The following is a 21,491-nucleotide window of genomic DNA, read 5'->3' as shown; positions in this document are numbered from 1 at the left end:
AGCGCAGCCGCACTCCGCTCAAACGACAACAACAACAGAGGACCCGTACAGGCGTACAGTAGAGAAGGACAGTGCGAGTCACTTCAGCGAGCCGACTCTTTCGAACAGAAGTATGAGTCAGTTAAACAACACGACTCCTATAAGTGAGGTATGATTCCGTTATTCATCGATTCTTTCAAAATGAGTTTTGATTCCGTTAATCGAACCGATTCTTTCGAATTGAAGTTTGACTAAGTTAATCGAACCGTGTTTTTAAATGAGTTTTGATTCCGTTAATCGAACCGATTCTTTCGAATTGAAGTTTGACTAAGTTAATCGAACCGTTTTTTTAAATTAGTTTTGATTCCGTTAATCGAACCGATTCTTTTTAAGCTATATGTGACTCAGTTATTACCCGATTTTGTTTTTCAACATTAAGTTTGAGTCAGTTTTTTTTTTCGAAATGAGGTTTGATTCAGTTTATTGAACCGATTCTTTCGAATTGAAGTTTGACTGAGTTAATCCAACCGTGTTTTTTTTTTCGAAAAGAGGTTTAATTCAGTTTATTGAACCGATTCTTTCGAATTGAAGTTTGACTGAGTTAATTGAACCGTGTTTTTTTCTAAATGAGGTTTAATTCTGTTTATCGAACCGATTCTTTCGAATTAAAGTTTGGCTGAGTGAATCGAACCGTTTTTTTTATTAGTTTTGATTCCGTTAATCGAACCGATTCTTTTTAAGCGATATGTGACTCAGTTATTACCCGATTTTGTTTTTCAACATTAAGTTTGAGTCAGTTCATCGAACCGATTCTTTCGAATTGAAGTTTGGCTGAGTGAATCGAACCTTTTTTTTTTTAATTAGTTTTGATTCCGTTAATCGAACCGATTCTTTTTAAGCGATATGTGACTCAGTTATTACCCGATTTTGTTTTTTCAACATTAAGTTTGAGTCAGTTCATCGAACCGATTCTTTCGAATTGAAGTTTGGCTGAGTGAATCGAACCGTGTTTTTTTTCTAAATGAGGTTTAATTCAGTTTATTGAACCGATTCTTTCGAATTGAAGTTTGGCTGAGTTAATGGAACCGTTTTTTTTATTAGTTTTGATTCCGTTAATCGAACCGATTCTTTTTAAGCGATATGTGACTCAGTTATTACAGATTTTGTTTTTCAAAATGAGGTTTGATTCCGTTAATCGACCCGATTCTTTCTAAGTAAAGTAGTACGGCTGTAGTACTCCTCCCCTCCCTGAGTGGTCGGACTGCTGCTGTTTTCCACCTTTTCCTCCTCTCGCGATCTGCCCCTCTTTTCTTGAGCAGACGTCACCAACGGCGAGCGCAGCCGCACTCCGCTCAAACGACAACAACAACAGAGGACCCGTACAGGCGTACAGTAGAGAAGGACAGTGCGAGTCACTTCAGCGAGCCGACTCTTTCGAACAGAAGTATGAGTCAGTTAAACAACACGACTCCTATAAGTGAGGTATGATTCCGTTATTCATCGATTCTTTCAAAATGAGTTTTGATTCCGTTAATCGAACCGATTCTTTCGAATTAAAGTTTGGCTGAGTGAATCGAACCGTTTTTTTAAATTAGTTTTGATTCCGTTAATCGAACTGATTCTTTTTAAGCGATATGTGACTCAGTTATTACCCGATTTTGTTTTTCAAAATTAAGTTTGAGTCAATTCATCGAACCGATTCTTTCGAATTGAAGTTTGACTGAGTTAATCGAACCGTGTTTTTTTTCTAAATGAGGTTAGATTCAGTTTATCAAACCGATTCTCTCGAATTGAAGTTTGACTGAGTTAATCCAACCGTGTTTTTTTTTTCGAAAAGAGGTTTAATTCAGTTTATTGAACCGATTCTTTCGAATTGAAGTTTGGCTGAGTGAATCGAACCGTGTTTTTTTTCTAAATGAGGTTTAATTCAGTTTATTGAACCGATTCTTTCGAATTGAAGTTTGGCTGAGTTAATGGAACCGTTTTTTTTATTAGTTTTGATTCCGTTAATCGAACCGATTCTTTTTAAGCGATATGTGACTCAGTTATTACAGATTTTGTTTTTCAAAATGAGGTTTGATTCAGTTCATCGACCCGATTCTTTCTAAGTAAAGTAGTACGGCTGTAGTACTCCTCCCCTCCCTGAGTGGTCGGACTGCTGCTGTTTTCCACCTTTTCCTCCTCTCGCGATCTGCCCCTCTTTTCTTGAGCAGACGTCACCAACGGCGAGCGCAGCCGCACTCCGCTCAAACGACAACAACAACAGAGGACCCGTACAGGCGTACAGTAGAGAAGGACAGTGCGAGTCACTTCAGCGAGCCGACTCTTTCGAACAGAAGTATGAGTCAGTTAAACAACACGACTCCTATAAGTGAGGTATGATTCCGTTATTCATCGATTCTTTCAAAATGAGTTTTGATTCCGTTAATCGAACCGATTCTTTCGAATTAAAGTTTGGCTGAGTGAATCGAACCGTTTTTTTAAATTAGTTTTGATTCCGTTAATCGAACCGATTCTTTTTAAGCGATATGTGACTCAGTTATTACCCGATTTTGTTTTTCAAAATTAAGTTTGAGTCAATTCATCGAACCGATTCTTTCGAATTGAAGTTTGACTGAGTTAATCGAACCGTGTTTTTTTTCTAAATGAGGTTAGATTCAGTTTATCAAACCGATTCTCTCGAATTGAAGTTTGACTGAGTTAATGCAACCGTGTTTTTTTTTTCGAAAAGAGGTTTAATTCAGTTTATTGAACCGATTCTTTCGAATTGAAGTTTGACTGAGTTAATCGAACCGTGTTTTTTTTCTAAATGAGGTTTAATTCTGTTTATCGAACCGATTCTTTCGAATTGAAGTTTGGCTGAGTGAATCGAACCGTGTTTTTTTTCTAAATGAGGTTTAATTCTGTTTATCGAACCGATTCTTTCGAATTGAAGTTTGGCTGAGTGAATCGAACCGTGTTTTTTTTCTAAATGAGGTTTAATTCTGTTTATCGAACCGATTCTTTCGAATTGAAGTTTGGCTGAGTGAATCGAACCGTGTTTTTTTTCTAAATGAGGTTTAATTCAGTTTATTGAACCGATTCTTTCGAATTGAAGTTTGGCTGAGTTAATCGAACCGACTTTTTCAAACTGAACTTCAGTTCAGTTAATCGAACCGATTGACACCGCTGCCACCAATAGACGAAGGAAAACTGCGTAGTGTTTATGTTGTGAGGGTTTTATTCTGATAACAGAAATAGTACAGCCCGACTGTACTGTACTGTACTATATAGAAGCCCCTGCTTCTTCTTCTCTCCTCTCCTCCTCCTCCTCATGTAAAAAGAACATAAAAGATCTAATCATAGCTGACTAGTATACTGAGTAAACCATGTGGTGAAATGCTAGCGATACATGCAGTAGTATAATTCTGTAATGTCTCCCTCTGCTGGCCTCATTGGGGAGCTCAGGCTCAAGTCATGAGGCTCTGCCCTCACCTGAAACTCCAAGCACACAGGTGCTGCTAATTATTACTCCTCAAACTGTTTTTTTTTTTGTGTGTGTGTGTGTGTGTGTTTTGACCCCCTGAGCTTTGCCTTAACCCTAAGAAAGCGTCCCCATGCACATGTAGCCTGCCTCAACCCAGTACATTACACATTCACTCTAAAATCGACCATCAGCAAAATATAATACAGGGCAGTTGCTGTTAAGGTACCCAGGAACATAAGACCTCTTGTGAACTGAAAATGTAGACATGAGGCTTAATCTGATACCTACCTTCTTGTATAAAACAAAGGCAGGGAGGGGGAGGAGACCTGATAGAGGGAAAAGGGGAAGGCAGACACCCCAACTTAAACTGCTCAGCACCAATATAGGCTTTATTATGGAGAATAATTTAGTGTAATTATAACATATAAACATACATAAACACATACACACCAAATGTACAAAACAAATTTGTTACATTTACAAATGTAACCCTTGTCATTATTTTAAGACATTTTGCTCAAATATTTACAGCATCACATGTAAAGGTGCACATATTTGTCACTGTCCAGTGTGCACTGTACAGCGAAATGTGTCCTCCGCATTTAACCCATCTGGTAGTGAACACACACTCACGCGCACACACACACCCAGAGCGGTGGGCAGCCAACTCCAGCGCCCGGGGAGCAGAGAGGGTAAAGGGCCTTGCTCAAGGACCCAACAGTGGCAGCTTGCCGAGCCCGGGAATCGAACCCACAACCCTGTTATCGATATCCCGGCGCTCTAACCGCTGAGCCACCACTGATGGTAAGGTGTTGTGGGCAGGGATAGGCAGGCCCCAGCTGCCATGGGTGCTCTGGAGAGCAGTCATAGTGTGTACATGAAGCCTGTTGTGACTGAAGGTTAACCTTGTGTGAGGTGCATTTATGGCTATGCTTTATGAGTCATTGTTCAGTGAATCCGTTTCACCTCCTTGATTTTTGCTGTCCTATGGACATGGCTGCCTGTGTCTCTGTGATGTTACAGTGGTGACGGAAGCGGGATCCGGTTGCTAAGCTGGGAGAAGGCAAGCAGTGTGCCAATAACCTCGAAGGTAAACGGGGAAGATGATGTTGAAGAGAACAGCTAGCTGTTTAAGAGGCTGACAGAAGAGTGAGAATCACAAACTGAGAGAGTTCAGCGTTAAACCCAGACTCGTCCATCGGATTGCCAGACAGAGAGGTGTGTAGAAGCAGTCTGCATGCCTAGATGCTTGGTTGTATACACCTGTGGCCATGGGACTGATTGGAACACCTGAATTCAATGATTTGGATGAGTGAGTGAATACTTTTGGCTATATTGTGTATCTTGAGTTTATGCAGACTGGTCTATTATTTTGTGGGAATGTAAAATGTAATATTATTAGATTTATTTAAAATGTGTTTAAAGCACTAAAATTACCAGCATAGATTTATCTGTAATTAAAATATGCAGATATTGTATTTAAAAATGTACAATTCATTAATAATAGAATAATTACGTCACATTAAGTCATAATAGTGATTTTCTTTCAGTTCCTATATGCTGTGACTGAAAAGCAAAATAAAATTGGTCAATCTCTTAATATTTATAAACTACATTTCTTATTCATTAGCCCACAAGTCAACAGCACTCAGTGTTGCCAAGCAACAGTTTACATGTACATTGAACATAAATATAAAAGGTTTAAAGACCTTTTTTAATAATTAAATTTTTTTTAACTTTATTGTTAGTCTACTACAATATACATCATTGAACATCACAGATTAGACACTGGGTCTTGCCACAAGACTGCCCTAAAAAACACTGTACTTTTGGGTAGTGTATCTTGGTGAGCGTTCATTGACTGATAGACATCCCTCTACGACAAACTCAGAGACATTTTGCCCAGTTGATTGTGAGAGAGGGTGCATAATTAGATGAAGGGAAGCATGATGGTCTTTTTGATTAATTGCCTGCCTTCTAGACACCTGACAGCCAGCCACTGTCACCTTTGTTTGCAGTGGTGTCGTGAATGAGAAACCTGGACTGTTGTGGACTGGAACCAGATCATCTGTATTGAAGAATCCAGGTTCTGTTTGGGATCCGATGGTTTGGAGGAGTATTGAGGACTTGCAGTTTAACTATTCTTTTCTTTTTGTGTAGAGTGACGCACTGCCTTAACTGCTCGTGTTATGATCTGGGGAGACAGTCACCCTTAGGAGTGATACGAGGGACACATGGTAGGACTTCCAACTGGCATTTTTCAACACGATAATGCTCGGCCACACAAAGCAAAGATTTCCCAGAACAGTCTTCACCAGACTGCAACACTTGGCCTGTCTGCTCACCGTTTTGTTGCCAATCCAGCATTTAGGAGACCAGCTGGGACGCCAGCTTCAGCAACCTACGAGTATGCAGGATCTACAGGCCCAGCTGTAACACCTGTGTTGTACAGTTTTCCACAGATATCTTATTCTGTCACTCTTATACTGTAATCACTCACACAGATCATCACTGCATTCTCAAATAAAACGTTTCATTTGATTCCAATAACTTATTGGTGCATCATTTTTTGTTGATGAGTGTAAATGACATAGTTAGAAATAGGCCTATTGAATTCTAAACATGCATTACAGATTTCTAATGTGATTTCTTTCTATAGAAAAGAAAAACCTACCTATTATGTGTATATAGTGTAAATGTGTGTATATAGTGTAAATTATTTATCTATGTTTTTTGTAATGGAGTGTCTTGCTATCCCTTTCTGCTGTGACACTGAGAATTTCCCCACTGTGGGACTAATAAAGGATTATCTTCTCTTATTAACTGTGTTGTAATCATCTGTAAATTCCACAGAGAAAAATGATGACATATTCTAACTTCAAAATTAATATTTGAGTTTGGTTCAATATTTTACTAAATTATTACTGTAATTAAAGAGGTTTTACTGTTTCTCGATTTACATTTTTTTTAATGTCATGGTTTTACAGCACTGTTGATTCCACAGACATGTGTACAGAGCTCTGTAGGTGAAGGTGATCAGTGCTCTTCACTTCAGCTGTCAGTGGTACTAATGTTATGGCAGATCAGCGTAGAATCAGCGATAACCCTCCAGACGCCAACGTTCTACGTCTATGACGTCACAAACAGACGGACAACTGGTTATCAGTGCTGGGTTAAGGGGGGGGGCCTTGACCCAGCACTGATAACCAGTTGTCCGTCTGTTTGTGACGTCATAGACGTAGAACGTTGGCGTCTGTGACGTCATCGCGCGCGCCATGGCCAAAAAGGCATAAATAGGGGTGCCGCACGCGCATCAGTCTTCAGTCAGCGCGGAGAGAGGAGAGGTGAACATGGAGCACTACGTCGCACGTGAGCTGGAGGAGGCGGCGGCGGCGGCGGCGGCGGCGGTTTGGGATTCAGAGCGATCCCAGACAGTGGAGGAGAAGGTGGAGCACCTGGGCAGCGCGAGCCGGGTCCAGGCGTTCAAAGAGAACAGACTGAGGAGGCGCGTGTGGCGGATTGCCGCGGCGCTCGTGCAGAAGGAGAAGGAGCTGGAGAGCTTCACGTCCCCGATGGAGCCCTGCGTGAACAGGGCAGAGATCCTTCGCAGGGCGAAGAGCGCCCTGGAGCACCTGGAAGTGGAAGGACGCGCAGAGGAGGATTTCTCAAACCTCTGCAGAAACGAAGAACTCATGAAGGACTTTAAATTCCTCCACGGGGTGAGCCAGACCTTCAGTGTCCTTCTGCAGGGGAGAGAGAGGCGGCTGGAGCGAGAGCGGAGATGGGAGAAAGAGAGCGCGCAGCCCTGCGAGAACGAGGCAACAAAGGCCCTCGAGGAGGTGCTGGAGCAGTCGAGGCTGCTTCAGCTGACCCACACGGAGTTTGCAAAGCACTATTGCAAGACCCAGTGGGAATCCCTCAAGAAGCAGCCGAGGAGACTGGCTGACAAGCTCCGGGCCAGGATGCAGACGTTGCCACAGGAGGCCGCTGAAGCGTGGGCCAACATGCCGCAGAAGGCCGCTGAAACCTGGGCCACTATGAAGCAGAGGACCGTGGAGGAAAGAGCCAAGCTGCCAGCGAGGGCCACTGAAACATGGGCCACTATGAAATGGTGTGCCGTAAAAATAGGGGCCCTGGTGCAGCAGGTGGCCGCGAAGGTAAGGACCAGGGTTCAGAAGAAGGCCCTGGAGGTAAGGGTCAAGAAACGGAAGAGGATCGCGAGCCGAAAGGCAAAACGAGAGCTTCAGAACCAAAAGTTAGCTGAAGACAGATGGCGACGGGCTACGATGGCGGAGCGAAAGCGCGGTCGCGGAAAGACAAAAGAGGAAGAGAGAGAAGAGAGAGATGAGAAAAGGAGAATGAGAAGGATAACAGAACTGGGGAGCAGAGAGTCACTGAGAATCGATTGGGGAGCAGAGAGTCACTGAGAATCGAATGGGGAGCAGAGAGTCACTGAGAGTCGAATGGGGAGCAGAGAGTCACTGAGAATCGATTGGGGAGCAGAGAGTCACTGAGAATCGAATGGGGAGCAGAGAGTCACTGAGAGTCGAATGGGGAGCAGAGAGTCACTGAGAGTCGAATGGGGAGCAGAGAGTCACTGAGAGTCGACTGGGGAGCAGAGAGTCACTGAGAGTCGACTGGGGAGCAGAGAGTCACTGAATGAAGAGTCGACTGGGGAGCAGAGAGTCACTGAGAATCGAATGGGGAGCAGAAAGTCACTGAATGAAGAATCGAATGGGGAGCAGAGAGTCACTGAGAGTCGAATGGGGAGCAGAAAGTCACTGAATGAAGAATCGAATGGGGAGCAGAGAGTCACTAAGAGTCGAATGGGGAGCAGAGAGTCACTGAGAATCGAATGGGGAGCAGAAAGTCACTGAATAAAGAATCGAATGGGGAGCAGAGATTCACTAAGAGTCGAATGGGGAGCAGAGAGTCAGTGAGAGTCGAATGGGGAGCAGAGAGTCACTGAGAGTCGAATGGGGAGCAGAGAGTCACTGAGAGTCGAATGGGGAGCAGAGAGTCACTGAATGAAGAATGGGGAGCAGAGAGTCACTGAGAGTCGAATGGGGAGCAGAGAGTCATCTGAGAGTCGACTGGGGAGCAGAGAGTCACTGAATGAAGAGTCGAATGGGGAGCAGAGAGTCCCTGAGAATCGAATGGGGAGCAGAGAGTCACTGAATGAAGAATCGAATTGGGAGCAGAGAGTCACTGAGAGTCGAATGGGGAGCAGAGAGTCACTGAGAATCGAATGGGGAGCAGAGAGTCACTGAATGAAGAATCAAATGGGGAGCAGAGAGTCACTGAGAGTCGAATGGGGAGCAGAGAGTCACTGAGAGTCGAATGGGGAGCAGAGAGTCACTGAGAGTCGAATGGGGAGCAGAGAGTCACTGAGAATCGAATGGGGAGCAGAGAGTCACTGAGAATCGAATGGGGAGCAGAAAGTCACTGAGAGTCGAATGGGGAGCAGAGAGTCACTGAGACTCGAATGGGGAGCAGAGAGTCACTGAGACTCGAATGGGGAGCAGAGAGTCACTAAGAGTCGAATGGGGAGCAGAGAGTCACTGAGAGTCGAATGGGGAGCAGAGAGTCACTGAGAATCGAATGGGGAGCAGAGAGTCACTGAATGAAGAATCGAATGGGGAGCAGAGAGTCACTAAGAGTCGAATGGGGAGCAGAGAGTCACTAGGAGTCGAATGGGGAGCAGAGAGTCACTGAATGAAGAATCGAATGGGGAGCAGAGAGTCACTAAGAGTCGAATGGGGAGCAGAGAGTCACTGAATAAAGAGTCGAATGGGGAGCAGAGAGTCACTGAATAAAGAGTCGAATGGGGAGCAAAGAGTCACTGAGAATCGAATGGGGAGCAGAGAGTCACTGAGAATCGAATGGGGAGCAGAGAGTCACTGAGAATCGAATGGGGAGCAGAGAGTCACTGAATGAAGAATCGAATGGGGAGCAGAGAGTCACTGAGAGTCGAATGGGGAGCAGAGAGTCACTGAATGAAGAGTCGAATGGGGAACAGAGAGTCACTGAATGAAGAGTCGAATGGGGAGCAGAGAGTCACTGAATGAAAAATCGAATGGGGAGCCAAGAGTCACTGAGAATCGAATGGGGAGCAGAGAGTCATCTGAGTCGACTGGGGAGCAGAAAGTTACTGAATGAAGAATCAAATGGGGAGCAGAGAGTCACTGAGAGTCGAATGGGGAGCAGAGAGTTACTAAGAGTCGAATGGGGAGCAGAGAGTCACTGAGAATCGAATGGGGAGCAGAAAGTCACTGAATGAAGAATCAAATGGGGAGCAGAGAGTCACTGAGAGTCGAATGGGGAGCAGAGAATCACTGAGAGTCGAATGGGGAGCAGAGAGTCACTGAGACTCGAATGGGGAGCAGAGAGTCACTGAGAATCGAATGGGGAGCAGAGAGTCACTAAGAGTCGAATGGGGAGCAGAGAGTCACTGAGAATCGAATGGGGAGCAGAGAGTCACTGAGAGTCGAATGGGGAGCAGAGAGTCATCTGAGAGTCGACTGGGGAGCAGAGAGTCACTGAATGAAGAATCGAATGGGGAGCAGAGAGTCACTGAGTATCGAATGGGGAGCAGAGAGTCACTGAGAGTCGAATGGGGAGCAGAGAGTCACTGAATGAAGAATGGGGAGCAGAGAGTCACTGAGAGTCGAATGGGGAGCAGAGAGTCACTGAATGAAGAATGGAATGGGGAGCAGAGAGTCACTGAATGAAGAATGGGGAGCAGAGAGTCACTGAGAGTCGAATGGGGAGCAGAGAGTCACTGAATGAAGAATGGAATGGGGAGCAGAGAGTCACTGAATGAAGAATCAAATGGGGAGCAGAGAGTCACTGAGTATTGAATGGGGAGCAGAGAGTCACTGAGAGTCGAATGGGGAGCAGAGAGTCACTGAGAGTCGAATGGGGAGCAGAGAGTCACTGAATGAAGAGTCGAATGGGGAGCAGAGAGTCACAGAGTCGAATGGGGAGCAGAGAGTCAAATGGGGAGCAGAGAGTTACTGAGAGTCGAATGGGGAGCAGAGAGTCACTGAATGAAGAGTCGAATGGGGAGCAGAGAGTCACTGAGAGTCGAATGGGGAGCAGAGAGTCACTAAGAGTCGAATGGGGAGCAGAGAGTCACTGAGAGTCGAATGGGGAGCAGAGAGTCACTGGGAATCGAATGGGGAGCAGAGAGTCACTGAGAATCAAATGGGGAGCAGAGAGTCACTGAATGAAGAATCGATTGGGGAGCAGAGAGTCACTGAGAGTCGAATGGGGAGCAGAGAGTCACTGAGAGTTGAATGGGGAGCAGAGAGTCACTGAGAGTTGAATGGGGAGCAGAGAGTCACTGAATGAAGAGTCGAATGGGGAGCAGAGAGTCACTGAGAGTCGAATGGGGAGCAGAGAGTCACTGAATGAAGAGTCGAATGGGGTCACTGAATGAAGAGTCGAATGGGGAGCAGAGAGTCACTGAATGAAGAGTCGAATGGGGAGCAGAGAGTCACTGAGAATCGAATGGGGAGCATAGAGTCGCTGAATGAAGAGTCGAATGGGGAGCAGAGAGTCACTGAGAGTAGAATGGGGAGCAGAGTCACTGAATGAAGAGTCGAATGGGGAGCAGAGAGTCACTGAGAGTCAAAAGGGGAGCAGAGAGTCACTGAGAATCGAATGGGGAGCAGAGAGTCACTGAATGAAGAGTCGAATGGGGAGCAGAGAGTCACTGAGAGTAGAATGGGGAGCAGAGTCACTGAATGAAGAGTCGAATGGGGAGCAGAGAGTCACTGAGAGTAGAATGGGGAGCAGAGAGTCACTGAGAATCAAATGGGGAGCATAGAGTCGCTGAATGAAGAGTCGAATGGGGAGCAGAGAGTCACTGAGAGTAGAATGGGGAGCAGAGAGTCACTGAGAATCGAATGGGGAGCAGAGAGTCACTGAATGAAGAGTCGAATGGGGAGCAGAGAGTCACTGAGAGTAGAATGGGGAGCAGAGTCACTGAATGAAGAGTCGAATGGGGAGCAGAGAGTCACTGAGAGTAGAATGGGGAGCAGAGAGTCACTGAGAATCAAATGGGGAGCAGAGAGTCACTGAATAAAGAGTCGAATGGGGAGCAGAGAGTCACTAAGAGTCGAATGGGGAGCAGAGAGTTACTGAGAGTCGAATGGGGAGCAGAGAGTCACTGAATGAAGAATCGAATGGGGAGCAGAGAGTCACTGAGTATCGAATGGGGAGCAGAGAGTCACTGAGAATCGAATGGGGAGCAGAGAGTCACTGAATTTAAAGTCGAATGGGGAGCAGAGAGTCACTGAGAATCGAATGGGGAGCAGAGAGTCACTAAATGAAGAATCGAATGGGGAGCAGAGAGTCACTAAGAGTCGAATGGGGAGCAGAGAGTTACTGAGAGTCGAATGGAGAGCAGAGATTCACTGAGAGTCGAATGGGGAGCAGAGAGTCACTGAATGAAGAGTCGAATGGGGAGCAGAGAGTTACTGAGAGTCGAATGGGGAGCAGAGAGTCACTGAGAGTCAAATGGGGAGCAGAGAGTCACTGAGAGTCGAATGGGGAGCAGAGAGTCACTGAGAGTCGAATGGGGAGCAGAGAGTCACTGAATGAAGAGTCGAATGGGGTCACTGAATGAAGAGTCGAATGGGGAGCAGAGAGTCACTGAATGAAGAGTCGAATGGGGAGCAGAGAGTCACTGAGAATCGAATGGGGAGCATAGAGTCGCTGAATGAAGAGTCGAATGGGGAGCAGAGAGTCACTGAGAGTAGAATGGGGAGCAGAGTCACTGAATGAAGAGTCGAATGGGGAGCAGAGAGTCACTGAGAGTCAAAAGGGGAGCAGAGAGTCACTGAGAATCGAATGGGGAGCAGAGAGTCACTGAATGAAGAGTCGAATGGGGAGCAGAGAGTCACTGAGAGTAGAATGGGGAGCAGAGTCACTGAATGAAGAGTCGAATGGGGAGCAGAGAGTCACTGAGAGTAGAATGGGGAGCAGAGAGTCACTGAGAATCGAATGGGGAGCAGAGAGTCACTGAATGAAGAGTCGAATGGGGAGCAGAGAGTCACTGAGAGTAGAATGGGGAGCAGAGTCACTGAATGAAGAGTCGAATGGGGAGCAGAGAGTCACTGAGAGTAGAATGGGGAGCAGAGAGTCACTGAGAATCAAATGGGGAGCAGAGAGTCACTGAATAAAGAGTCGAATGGGGAGCAGAGAGTCACTAAGAGTCGAATGGGGAGCAGAGAGTTACTGAGAGTCGAATGGGGAGCAGAGAGTCACTGAATGAAGAATCGAATGGGGAGCAGAGAGTCACTGAGTATCGAATGGGGAGCAGAGAGTCACTGAGAATCGAATGGGGAGCAGAGAGTCACTGAATTTAAAGTCGAATGGGGAGCAGAGAGTCACTGAGAATCGAATGGGGAGCAGAGAGTCACTAAATGAAGAATCGAATGGGGAGCAGAGAGTCACTAAGAGTCGAATGGGGAGCAGAGAGTTACTGAGAGTCGAATGGAGAGCAGAGATTCACTGAGAGTCGAATGGGGAGCAGAGAGTCACTGAATGAAGAGTCGAATGGGGAGCAGAGAGTTACTGAGAGTCGAATGGGGAGCAGAGAGTCACTGAGAGTCAAATGGGGAGCAGAGAGTCACTGAGAGTCGAATGGGGAGCAGAGAGTCACTGAGAGTCAAATGGGTAGCAGAGAGTCACTGAGAGTCGAATGGGGAGCAGAGAGTCACTGAGAGTCAAATGGGGAGCAGATAGTCAAATGGGGAGCAGAGAGTCACTGAGAGTCGAATGGGGAACAGAGAGTCACTGAGAGTCAAATGGGGAGCAGAGAGTCACTGAGAGTCGAATGGGGAGCAGAGAGTCACTGAGAGTCGAATGGGGAGCAGAGAGTCACTGAATGAAGAGTCGAATGGGGAGCAGAGAGTCACTGAATGAAGAATCAAATGGGTAGCAGAGAGTCACTGAGAGTCGAATGGGGAGCAGAGAGTCACTGAGAGTCGAATGAGGAGCAGATAGTCACTGAATGAAGAGTCGAATGGGGAGCAGAGAGTCACTGAATGCAGTGCGTGCAGAGACACTATCTGGTTTCAGGTAATTAATGTTATTAATAATACTAATTGACATTAATAATATTAAAATGATTAATGCTACATAACAATAGAAGACTAAATAACTCATCATCATCCTACCTGAAGACAAAGAAATTAAAGCATAGATGGTAACAATATTACAATCTAGTGCTGAGAATTTGGTGTTTCACATGCATACAAAAGTATAAATAAATAACATAAAATAATAAATAATAAAAAGTAAGTATTTAACAGCATTATTACCAACTAAAAATATCACAAATAACACAACACCATTTTTATTTAATAACTGAGCACCATATGTTTTTAGCATGAGTTGTGGTCTATTAGGGGCAGGTAATGACTGAGGTAATTACTACACAATCCTCTGGTCCTTCACCTGACATGCAACCCCATGTAATAACTTGGATGGTGCCACAGTAAAATCAAACATTACATTTTTATTATCACATTATTATATATATAATTATAACATTATAATATATTATAAAAAAGTATTATACTAATTTGTAGGACAATACATGCCCCATTAGTGTTGGAAACTAACTAGCACGCGTGCTCAGAGAGGTGGGCAGCCATTGCTGTGGCACCCAAGGAGCAGAGAGGGTGAAAGGCTTTGCTCAAGGGCCCAACAGTGGCAGCTTGCTGAGCCCGGTATCGAACCCACAACCCTGTCATCACCTTAAACTTTAGTACATTGGTAACAGTCTGACATCCTTGATTAAACACACGATTTTATAAAAAGAAGTGTAAATACTCATTAATACATTAAAAATGTAAGAGCTTTATGTTGATGTTTTGCTATACATATTTTACATTTATAAAGGTTTTAAAACTATTTATATAGGATATTAAATAGCATTATTTAATTTTAACATAAATAGCATATTTAAACCCCATTAAATTCTAAATCTCTCTCCTTTTGTCTCCTTTTTAGAGTAGACTGACCCTCAGACAGTCAGAAATTGCTTGGTGAGACCATTCATTGTTTAAATGACTACATCAATACATTTGTATTGAATTGAATTTAATTACATATAGTAAATATTTGACAAATATTTGAACGTCTAACGTAAAGCTTACATACATTGGTGATAAATAGATATTTCCTATATGCTAGATTACCTCAAGATGTTTGTTTCTTCTAATATGCAGTATAACGTGTATAATACATTATGGTATTAAAGGGTTTTGACAGTCTTTGCTGCATTAACAGGCTCTATCCTCTGCTTTACAAAACATGATCAACATGAGCAAGATCAATTACCAAACTTCTTGTACTTGGTATCTATACGCATCTTCCAAAATAATTACTTAATTAATTAATTAATTACACGACTTGCTCGCATTTTTAATATACATTTATTTAATGTGGAATTTTGCAGCAGTTCCCTGGTGGCTTTTATTTTGTCGGAAGTGCCATGTTATTTCCGGTAACAGTTTATTTCAGTTCTCAGCACTTTTCTACTCTTTATTTTTTAAGGTTTTAATGTCGGTATTTGTCACTGTAATATTGTCAAATCTCATATTCTCTATTACGTTTTATTGTTTAGAAAATTAAATGATCCGTCTGAGCGGCTTTCATGGTCACTCATGTCCCGCCCACAGCATCTACCGACCAATCAGACTTGGTCTAATATTGAATACGATCACGGCTTGTAGGAAGATCTGGCCAATCAGCGATGGGCACTGAAGACGAATCCACCAATCAGACGCGGTGAAACGTTAAAGGTGTTTAAAAGGGGGAGATTTGAAACTAAACAGCTTCACTCGGTCCGAGCGGAGCGGCGGTGGGAGGGATCGTCTGATCTAACTCAGGCAACAGTGCTGATAAAATACATTTAATCAGAGTCCATGACCCAAACTTAACGTCTGCTTTTGAGTTGGAGCCTTTTTTCCCCTCGGCGAGGCGCTTTGAGCCTTTTAATTTGGTTTATTTTTGGTTCTGTGTCGAGGGTTAGTCGCTGCTGCGGTGGCAGAGAGGGAGACGCTGCGGTGGAGCTTCTGTAGTGACTGAGTGAGTTTTCATAATTCACTTTATATTATCCTAAATATTGTTACTAAAGCTAGCTGATACACTTAGTATATATTTAATGCTTATTTTATACGTTTCTAGCTGATAATTTAGCCTAGCTAACAATAAAAGCAGCGTTAGCTTTCCGGCTAACATGCTAGCTAGCTAGCTAGCTAACCAACGCTAACTATATAAAGTATTAGTGCTAGCTAGCTCTCTAGTAATTGATGGTTAAGTTTTTATGCTTCCTAATAGAGATCTGTGTTTGTATTCGTGTGTATTAAGCATCTAAGCATCTAACACTTAGCTAGCTATAAGCTATGCTAGCTAGCTGGATACAAGTGCAAGCCCTAACTGAAGGATGAAAGATTAATCCTGCATCTCTGGCTTCTCTTGGTTTAGGATATGGACCCTGCTGCTAGAATCAGATCCTCAAAAGACCTGGCCCTTCGGAAATCAGAAAGTGAAAAGGTAAAATGGCTTTAACCCAGTCACACTTCACTTAGCTGTTTGGGTTGTGGACTGTAGCTAGCTGCCATACCTGCATCAGGAGCATGATGGTGGGAGTGAAGACACAAATCACTAATGAATAAAGTATGCCTTAAAGTCTGGGTCTTTAGTTTTAGCTAGATTTCTAAAAAAGGGTTCGGCAAGTGACCGCTTGCATACTAAGGCACTTTTCCGTTGAAAGCAGTTTGCCCCAGCCATCACAAGCTTAGTGATTTCACACTAGCCTCGTCCCAAATGGTGTATTAAGCCTCTGGCCCTCCTTAAAGGTTGCTTTCAGGTCATGTCGGCAACATATGCCCCTTTAGTGAGTCCTTGAGAGGATTAAAAAACATTCAAGTGGGCTAAACTAGACCCTCACACAGCTGCTGAGTCTGAGTTATGGTAGTCCTTGATAAAGGGCTTTAAAGGGGCATAGGGTTTGTGTATACCTTTTTTAGATTGGCAGAATGAGTGTTGGATTTGGGGACCCCCATGTTATGAAGTTTGTGTTCATAGACTACTGCACCCAGACTGGAAATTAAACCCTAGCCTTCCACATGGTGTGGTAGCTTGCATGGTCTGTTGCGCCACACCAAAAACATTTTTTGGTTGTGTATTGGATGAGAGTGACAGATCTTGGTTTAGCATCCATGCTTTGAAACTAAACAGCAAACTTCATATATCAAACATGCCTAGCTGACGGGCTGAGTCCCGGGATCCTTGATCAGTTTATTGAACTACTCCTTTTGCCTCTAAGAAAACAAAAATCAAACCCTTTCTCCCCCTCTGTTTTCCAGGTTTTGAATGACGGGCCAAAGAGGGTTCCTGTGACTCAGGGCTTCCATAAACCCTTGCCTACTCCAAGTCACACGCATGTTCTTGGGGTGTCGCAGGGGCCACAGCGTGTACAGCGGCCACGGAGTCAGGTTAAACCAGCGGTCAATGGGTCTTCCGTGAAAACCCTGTCTGGTGGAGATCAGAATGTCAGCCCAGCTCAGCCGCAACCGACCCCTCCACCTCAAGCTCAGCCAAAACTGCAACTACAGCCTCAGAGCCAGCCAAAACCCACTGCTAACCCTGAACTTGTCAAAGCTGCTGAACCCAGCAGACAGGAGAAGCCTAACCGTAAGAGTCTCCCATTAGTGCAAAAACTTGTGTCCTTGATGTACAGGTCAACATCTGACCATGATAAGATTGTTTGGAAAAACAACAAACCTTTAAGCACTACCTTCTTGTGTGGTAAAAATCTACATGTATGTTTGTACATTGTATTTTTTTGCTAGTGCATGTTGCACAGCCTATTTGAAAATGGTTTTCATTTACATTTGGGTGTTTATTCATTAATATTTTTTCAGAAAAATCTGCCAGTGGACACCCCAGTCTCTCTGGTTCCTCAAAGTAAGTAAATACTGATAGTGTTTAGTTATACATATAATACATAAAACTGTAAACATGTAAACCTGAAAGGGGTTAACCATAACTGGACAGTAAAGACATTCTTTAGCCAAACACAATCTGTCAACGATAGTGTTGGTGTCAAACCTCTTGAGATAAATGGATTGTTTTCCTTCAGGACGCCGTGGAGCTTGGAAAACTTTGACATTGGCCGGGCCCTGGGGAAGGGCAAGTTTGGGAGTGTGTACCTTGCCAGGGAGCGACAAACCAAATTCATCCTGGCCCTGAAGGTGCTGTTTAAAAAGCAGCTGGAAAAAGCTGGTGTGGAGCACCAGCTACGGCGAGAAGTGGAGATCCAGTCTCATCTGAGGTTTGTTAATGTGTCCTGCTTTAAAAATGGTAAAGTAAATTATTTGGACAGGAAAAGTAGCCTGCTTGACACATTGTATGCATCACATGAAGCTTGTTTAATCATACATGCTGGTCAAATTCAAAATCCAGATGTTGATGTCCAAACAACTAAAGTCGACCAAGAACTGTGGACTTTACCTGAAAAGTGCTGTCCTCACCTTTGACCACCAGTAAATCAGAATTCACTTTCAGCTTACAAATGAATGGTTTTGGCTGACCAACAACTTTGTTGGTGGCACTGATTGTATTTAAATGGCAAAATAACAAAGTTTGCAATATTTTACCCGGATCATGTAGGACTCGTTAACTTGGCAGCTGATGCATGTTAAATATTGTTAAATGTTATATGTATTTGTACACAAAGTACTTTGCCTTGTAATGTTCCTGCTTTTTTCTGGGGTGAGAACAGTTGCGGTAATTTGATTGGTGGTAAATGTGTAACCCCATTCTTTTAAGACTTCAGATGTATAAAATACAGCAAGAAAACAGGAAATGCTTAAAGTCCTAAACCTATGGCAAGCCAGGAAAACTATCATGTTGCCAGTCAATGATAGTTTTTTGTGTGCCTTTGTCAAAGTGGATAATCTTGTGTAGTATCTGCTGAACAGTTATTAATTAAATGAATCAGTGGCCTTTCAGTTCCCCTTTGGAAATTAATGCAGCATACAGCAGGAGTCTGACTTATTATAACTGATGTTCACATCATTAACTTACCTGGTGAAGTGTTTGCCACAGGCATACATGTTAACTAGCAGAGTCCCAGAATTTACTACTTTAATCTCGTCAGGTAGACTTAAGCCACAGATCTTTCCTGTTGCTCTTGATTTGCTTTTTGGGGAAGTAAAGAAATTAGAAAAAGAAATTGTAAATTAGGGGGTTTCTCTTCGAGATTCTACAGAGCAGCTTTTGAGAATGGTGACAGCAGCTTGCCGCAGCTATGACTGGTGGGTTTTTTTTTTTTTTTTTTTTGCCCCAAAAGGGAATGTGGTAGTTTGGATGTGTTGCTCTCCTCCATAGTGCCCTAAAACATAAATAGGGAGCCCTTTTGGTCACAGCCGAAGTGTCTGTAGCTCCGATATAGAGCTTCCTGAGTTCAGTCAAGGAGCTAATGCTGTGGTTTGATATTAAAATTGTCTTCCTGTTTTGTCCTGGTCTTTGTTGCCTCACACAGGCATCCCAACATCCTGCGTTTGTATGGCTACTTCCACGACTCTGCACGTGTGTATCTCATCCTGGAGTTTGCTCCCAAAGGAGAACTGTATGGAGAGCTGCAGCGCTGTGGGATGTTTGATGATCAGCGCAGTGCTACGGTGAGGAAGCATATTTATTTATTTTTTTTAATGGACTAAACTGACTTAATTTCACCATTTAATGATTCTTAAATTTGTTTAATGAATTGCCCACTTAAGTTTCTCAGTGGTGCATGAACTTATAAACCTAGTTTTTTTCCTACTGTTGCCATGTAGAGCACCTCAGACATTTTTATTGTGCTGTAATGAAAACTGAATGTCTAAAGTTATGCCTTCTGTTTTTCAGTATATAATGGAATTGGCCGATGCTCTGTACTATTGTCACTCAAAGAAAGTGATTCACAGAGACATTAAACCTGAAAATCTATTACTGGGGGCCAATGGAGAGCTAAAGATTGCTGATTTTGGGTGGTCTGTTCACACGCCTTCTTCCAGGTATGACTTGGTCTTCTCAGCCTTTGAGGTTTCTCTACAAGATATCTACCTACATGATGGGTCTATTAAAGGCCTCATCCAATCGGAACTAGTGCCTGAGCAATTCTACAGGATAAACCTAGACCATTTAGAGGTGGATTCACCATGCCAGACGTTGTCCTAATTCCAGTGTATTCTTAAGTGGTACCCTGAGGCTTTCAAAACATACACTGATTCAACACATCACAGATCACCTTGTAGTATTGGTGCATATCCATGTCTGGCATTAAACTGCAAGAATGTCCAAGGCTATCCAACTTGGCTCTTAAACAGAAGGGGTATGGTGGCCCAGATTTAGAGATATTGATGATCTGGAACAAGTTGTTGCCAGGTATAACAAGACACCACCAGACATTTTTTGGTGGCACTGGGAGGACCCTGTTTGTATATGGCAGGTGTGTCTAAGGTTTTGACTGTTACTTGTGTTGTAACTTATACTTTGTCATCAATTTGATCTAATGTCTCATTCATTGTTCATGAGATTTGAGATCTTTTGTTCTGAGGCAGTATGTGATCTGATTGTTATAACAGAAGGTCAATTTGTATGGGGTTGTTTACACTTCAGATGTGAAGCTGTGTAGGTGTGGGACAGTTGGGACTCTTATGGTGTTTTTGGTTGCCTTTAATTTATCGGGTTTGGACTAACAGGAGGTCGACGTTGTGCGGCACCCTGGACTACCTTCCTCCAGAGATGATTGAGGGGAAGACCCATGATGAGAAAGTTGATCTCTGGAGTTTAGGGGTGCTCTGCTATGAGTTTCTGGTTGGGCGGCCACCCTTCGAAACAAAGAGCCATGAAGAAACCTACCGGAAGATCTCCAGGGTAAGTCTGTAAGGAAGTAACTGGGTTAATCACCTGAGCCATGTTCACCAAATTGGTGGCTGCTCATTAAACCCCAATTCATGACTGCTGTGCAACATCTTGATTCTTTCTTCAGCTGGCCTGAATTTTATTATTGGCTCTGCTATAGACCATTTCTTTGTTTTAAAGGTGGTTTTTAAATCGAGTGCTCAGATCACTCTGGTTTTCTGTTCTTGTGCAGGTTGAGTTCACTTATCCGGCCCATGTGAGCGAGGGAAGCAGAGATTTGATCAATGGGCTTCTGAAACACAACCCCATGCACAGACTCCCCATCCAAGGAGTGCTGACTCACTACTGGGTTGTGGAGAACGCCACCAAAAAGCCCACCTCCTTCACGTCACCTCCCGTACCTGGACAGTGAGGAGGTGCGATTTGATTAAAGCTACTAGGTGGAAACTCAAACTGTGGATTATCAATGTTTTTGGCAGAAATCCTGAGACTGATTGCCTCCCCACATCTTAAATACTTTGTGCGTTTGTCATCTTGCCTCTTGTTGTGTTTCACTCTTTTTTTTTTTTTTTTTTTTTTTTTGTAAATATTTAATTGTTCACAATTATGAAATGTAATTTTACCTGCTATTACTTGAAACAATAAACATGTTTTAGTGCTGGCTACAGTGAGGGAGATCCTTTCAACACTTGTGGCTATATGACTTTGCTTGGTCCATTCTTTGCAAGCTTGATTGAAATGGAAATAAGGAGAAAGTCCGACCAGCTGAACATATTTATTCACCAGTAAAGTGTTTGTTCCCCAGATGAGTGCAATATGTGAATGTGGTCTGCTTGGGCCAGATGCTTTTGTGCTGGGATTATTTGGGGGAGTGTGGGGTTTTTCTCCCTTACTCAATTTCCATTGCCAGTCTTATTAAAATACACTGAAAATCCTAAACTGTGTTTGTGTACTATCCTGTTGATTGTAAAAAATTAAAATTTATTTTTTTATTTATTTTTTTTTAAATGCATATCTCAACATTCCTTCACCAGCAGTCATGTTCTTAAGCTACTGTTCAGATACTCTCCCTCCCTGAATATAGTAATTTCTATTCAACACCTGATGCTCATTT

General features: G+C 43.5%; 1 protein-coding gene and 1 long non-coding RNA gene across 2 annotated transcripts; both read left to right on the top strand.

The window, feature by feature from the left end:
• The first annotated feature begins 1,238 nt into the window (after nt 1–1,238).
• Nucleotides 1,239–4,817, top strand: LOC140539522 (uncharacterized). Its single transcript, XR_011977832.1, has 3 exons — nt 1,239–1,461; nt 2,193–2,355; nt 4,469–4,817. It is a non-coding gene; the product is annotated as an uncharacterized lncRNA (long non-coding RNA).
• An 8,570-nt stretch (nt 4,818–13,387) lies between these two features.
• Nucleotides 13,388–21,309, top strand: aurka (aurora kinase A). Its single transcript, XM_072661837.1, has 11 exons — nt 13,388–13,534; nt 14,471–14,505; nt 15,495–15,550; nt 15,950–16,018; nt 16,834–17,161; nt 17,392–17,434; nt 17,610–17,801; nt 19,014–19,152; nt 19,379–19,527; nt 20,215–20,389; nt 20,610–21,309. Exons 4-11 carry the CDS (start codon nt 15,953–15,955, stop codon nt 20,787–20,789), a joined length of 1,272 nt encoding a protein of 423 aa, XP_072517938.1. The 5' UTR covers nt 13,388–13,534; nt 14,471–14,505; nt 15,495–15,550; nt 15,950–15,952; the 3' UTR covers nt 20,790–21,309.
• The last annotated feature ends 182 nt before the right edge of the window (nt 21,310–21,491 follow it).

Source organism: Salminus brasiliensis, chromosome 18, assembly GCF_030463535.1.
Source record: "Salminus brasiliensis chromosome 18, fSalBra1.hap2, whole genome shotgun sequence".
NCBI classification, from domain to species: domain Eukaryota; kingdom Metazoa; phylum Chordata; class Actinopteri; order Characiformes; family Bryconidae; genus Salminus; species Salminus brasiliensis.
The sequence above is the reverse complement of the archived record's forward strand: the minus strand, read 5'-3'. Positions and strand labels throughout refer to the sequence as shown.

Coding starts and splice junctions, on each gene's coding strand:
- aurka (XM_072661837.1), top strand. CDS start 15,953: ATGGACCCTGCTGCTAGAATCAGATCCTCAAAAGACCTGGCCCTTCGG. Junction 17,162..17,391: donor CAGACAGGAGAAGCCTAACC/GTAAGAGTCTCC, acceptor ATATTTTTTCAG/AAAAATCTGCCAGTGGACAC. Junction 19,153..19,378: donor ATGATCAGCGCAGTGCTACG/GTGAGGAAGCAT, acceptor TCTGTTTTTCAG/TATATAATGGAATTGGCCGA.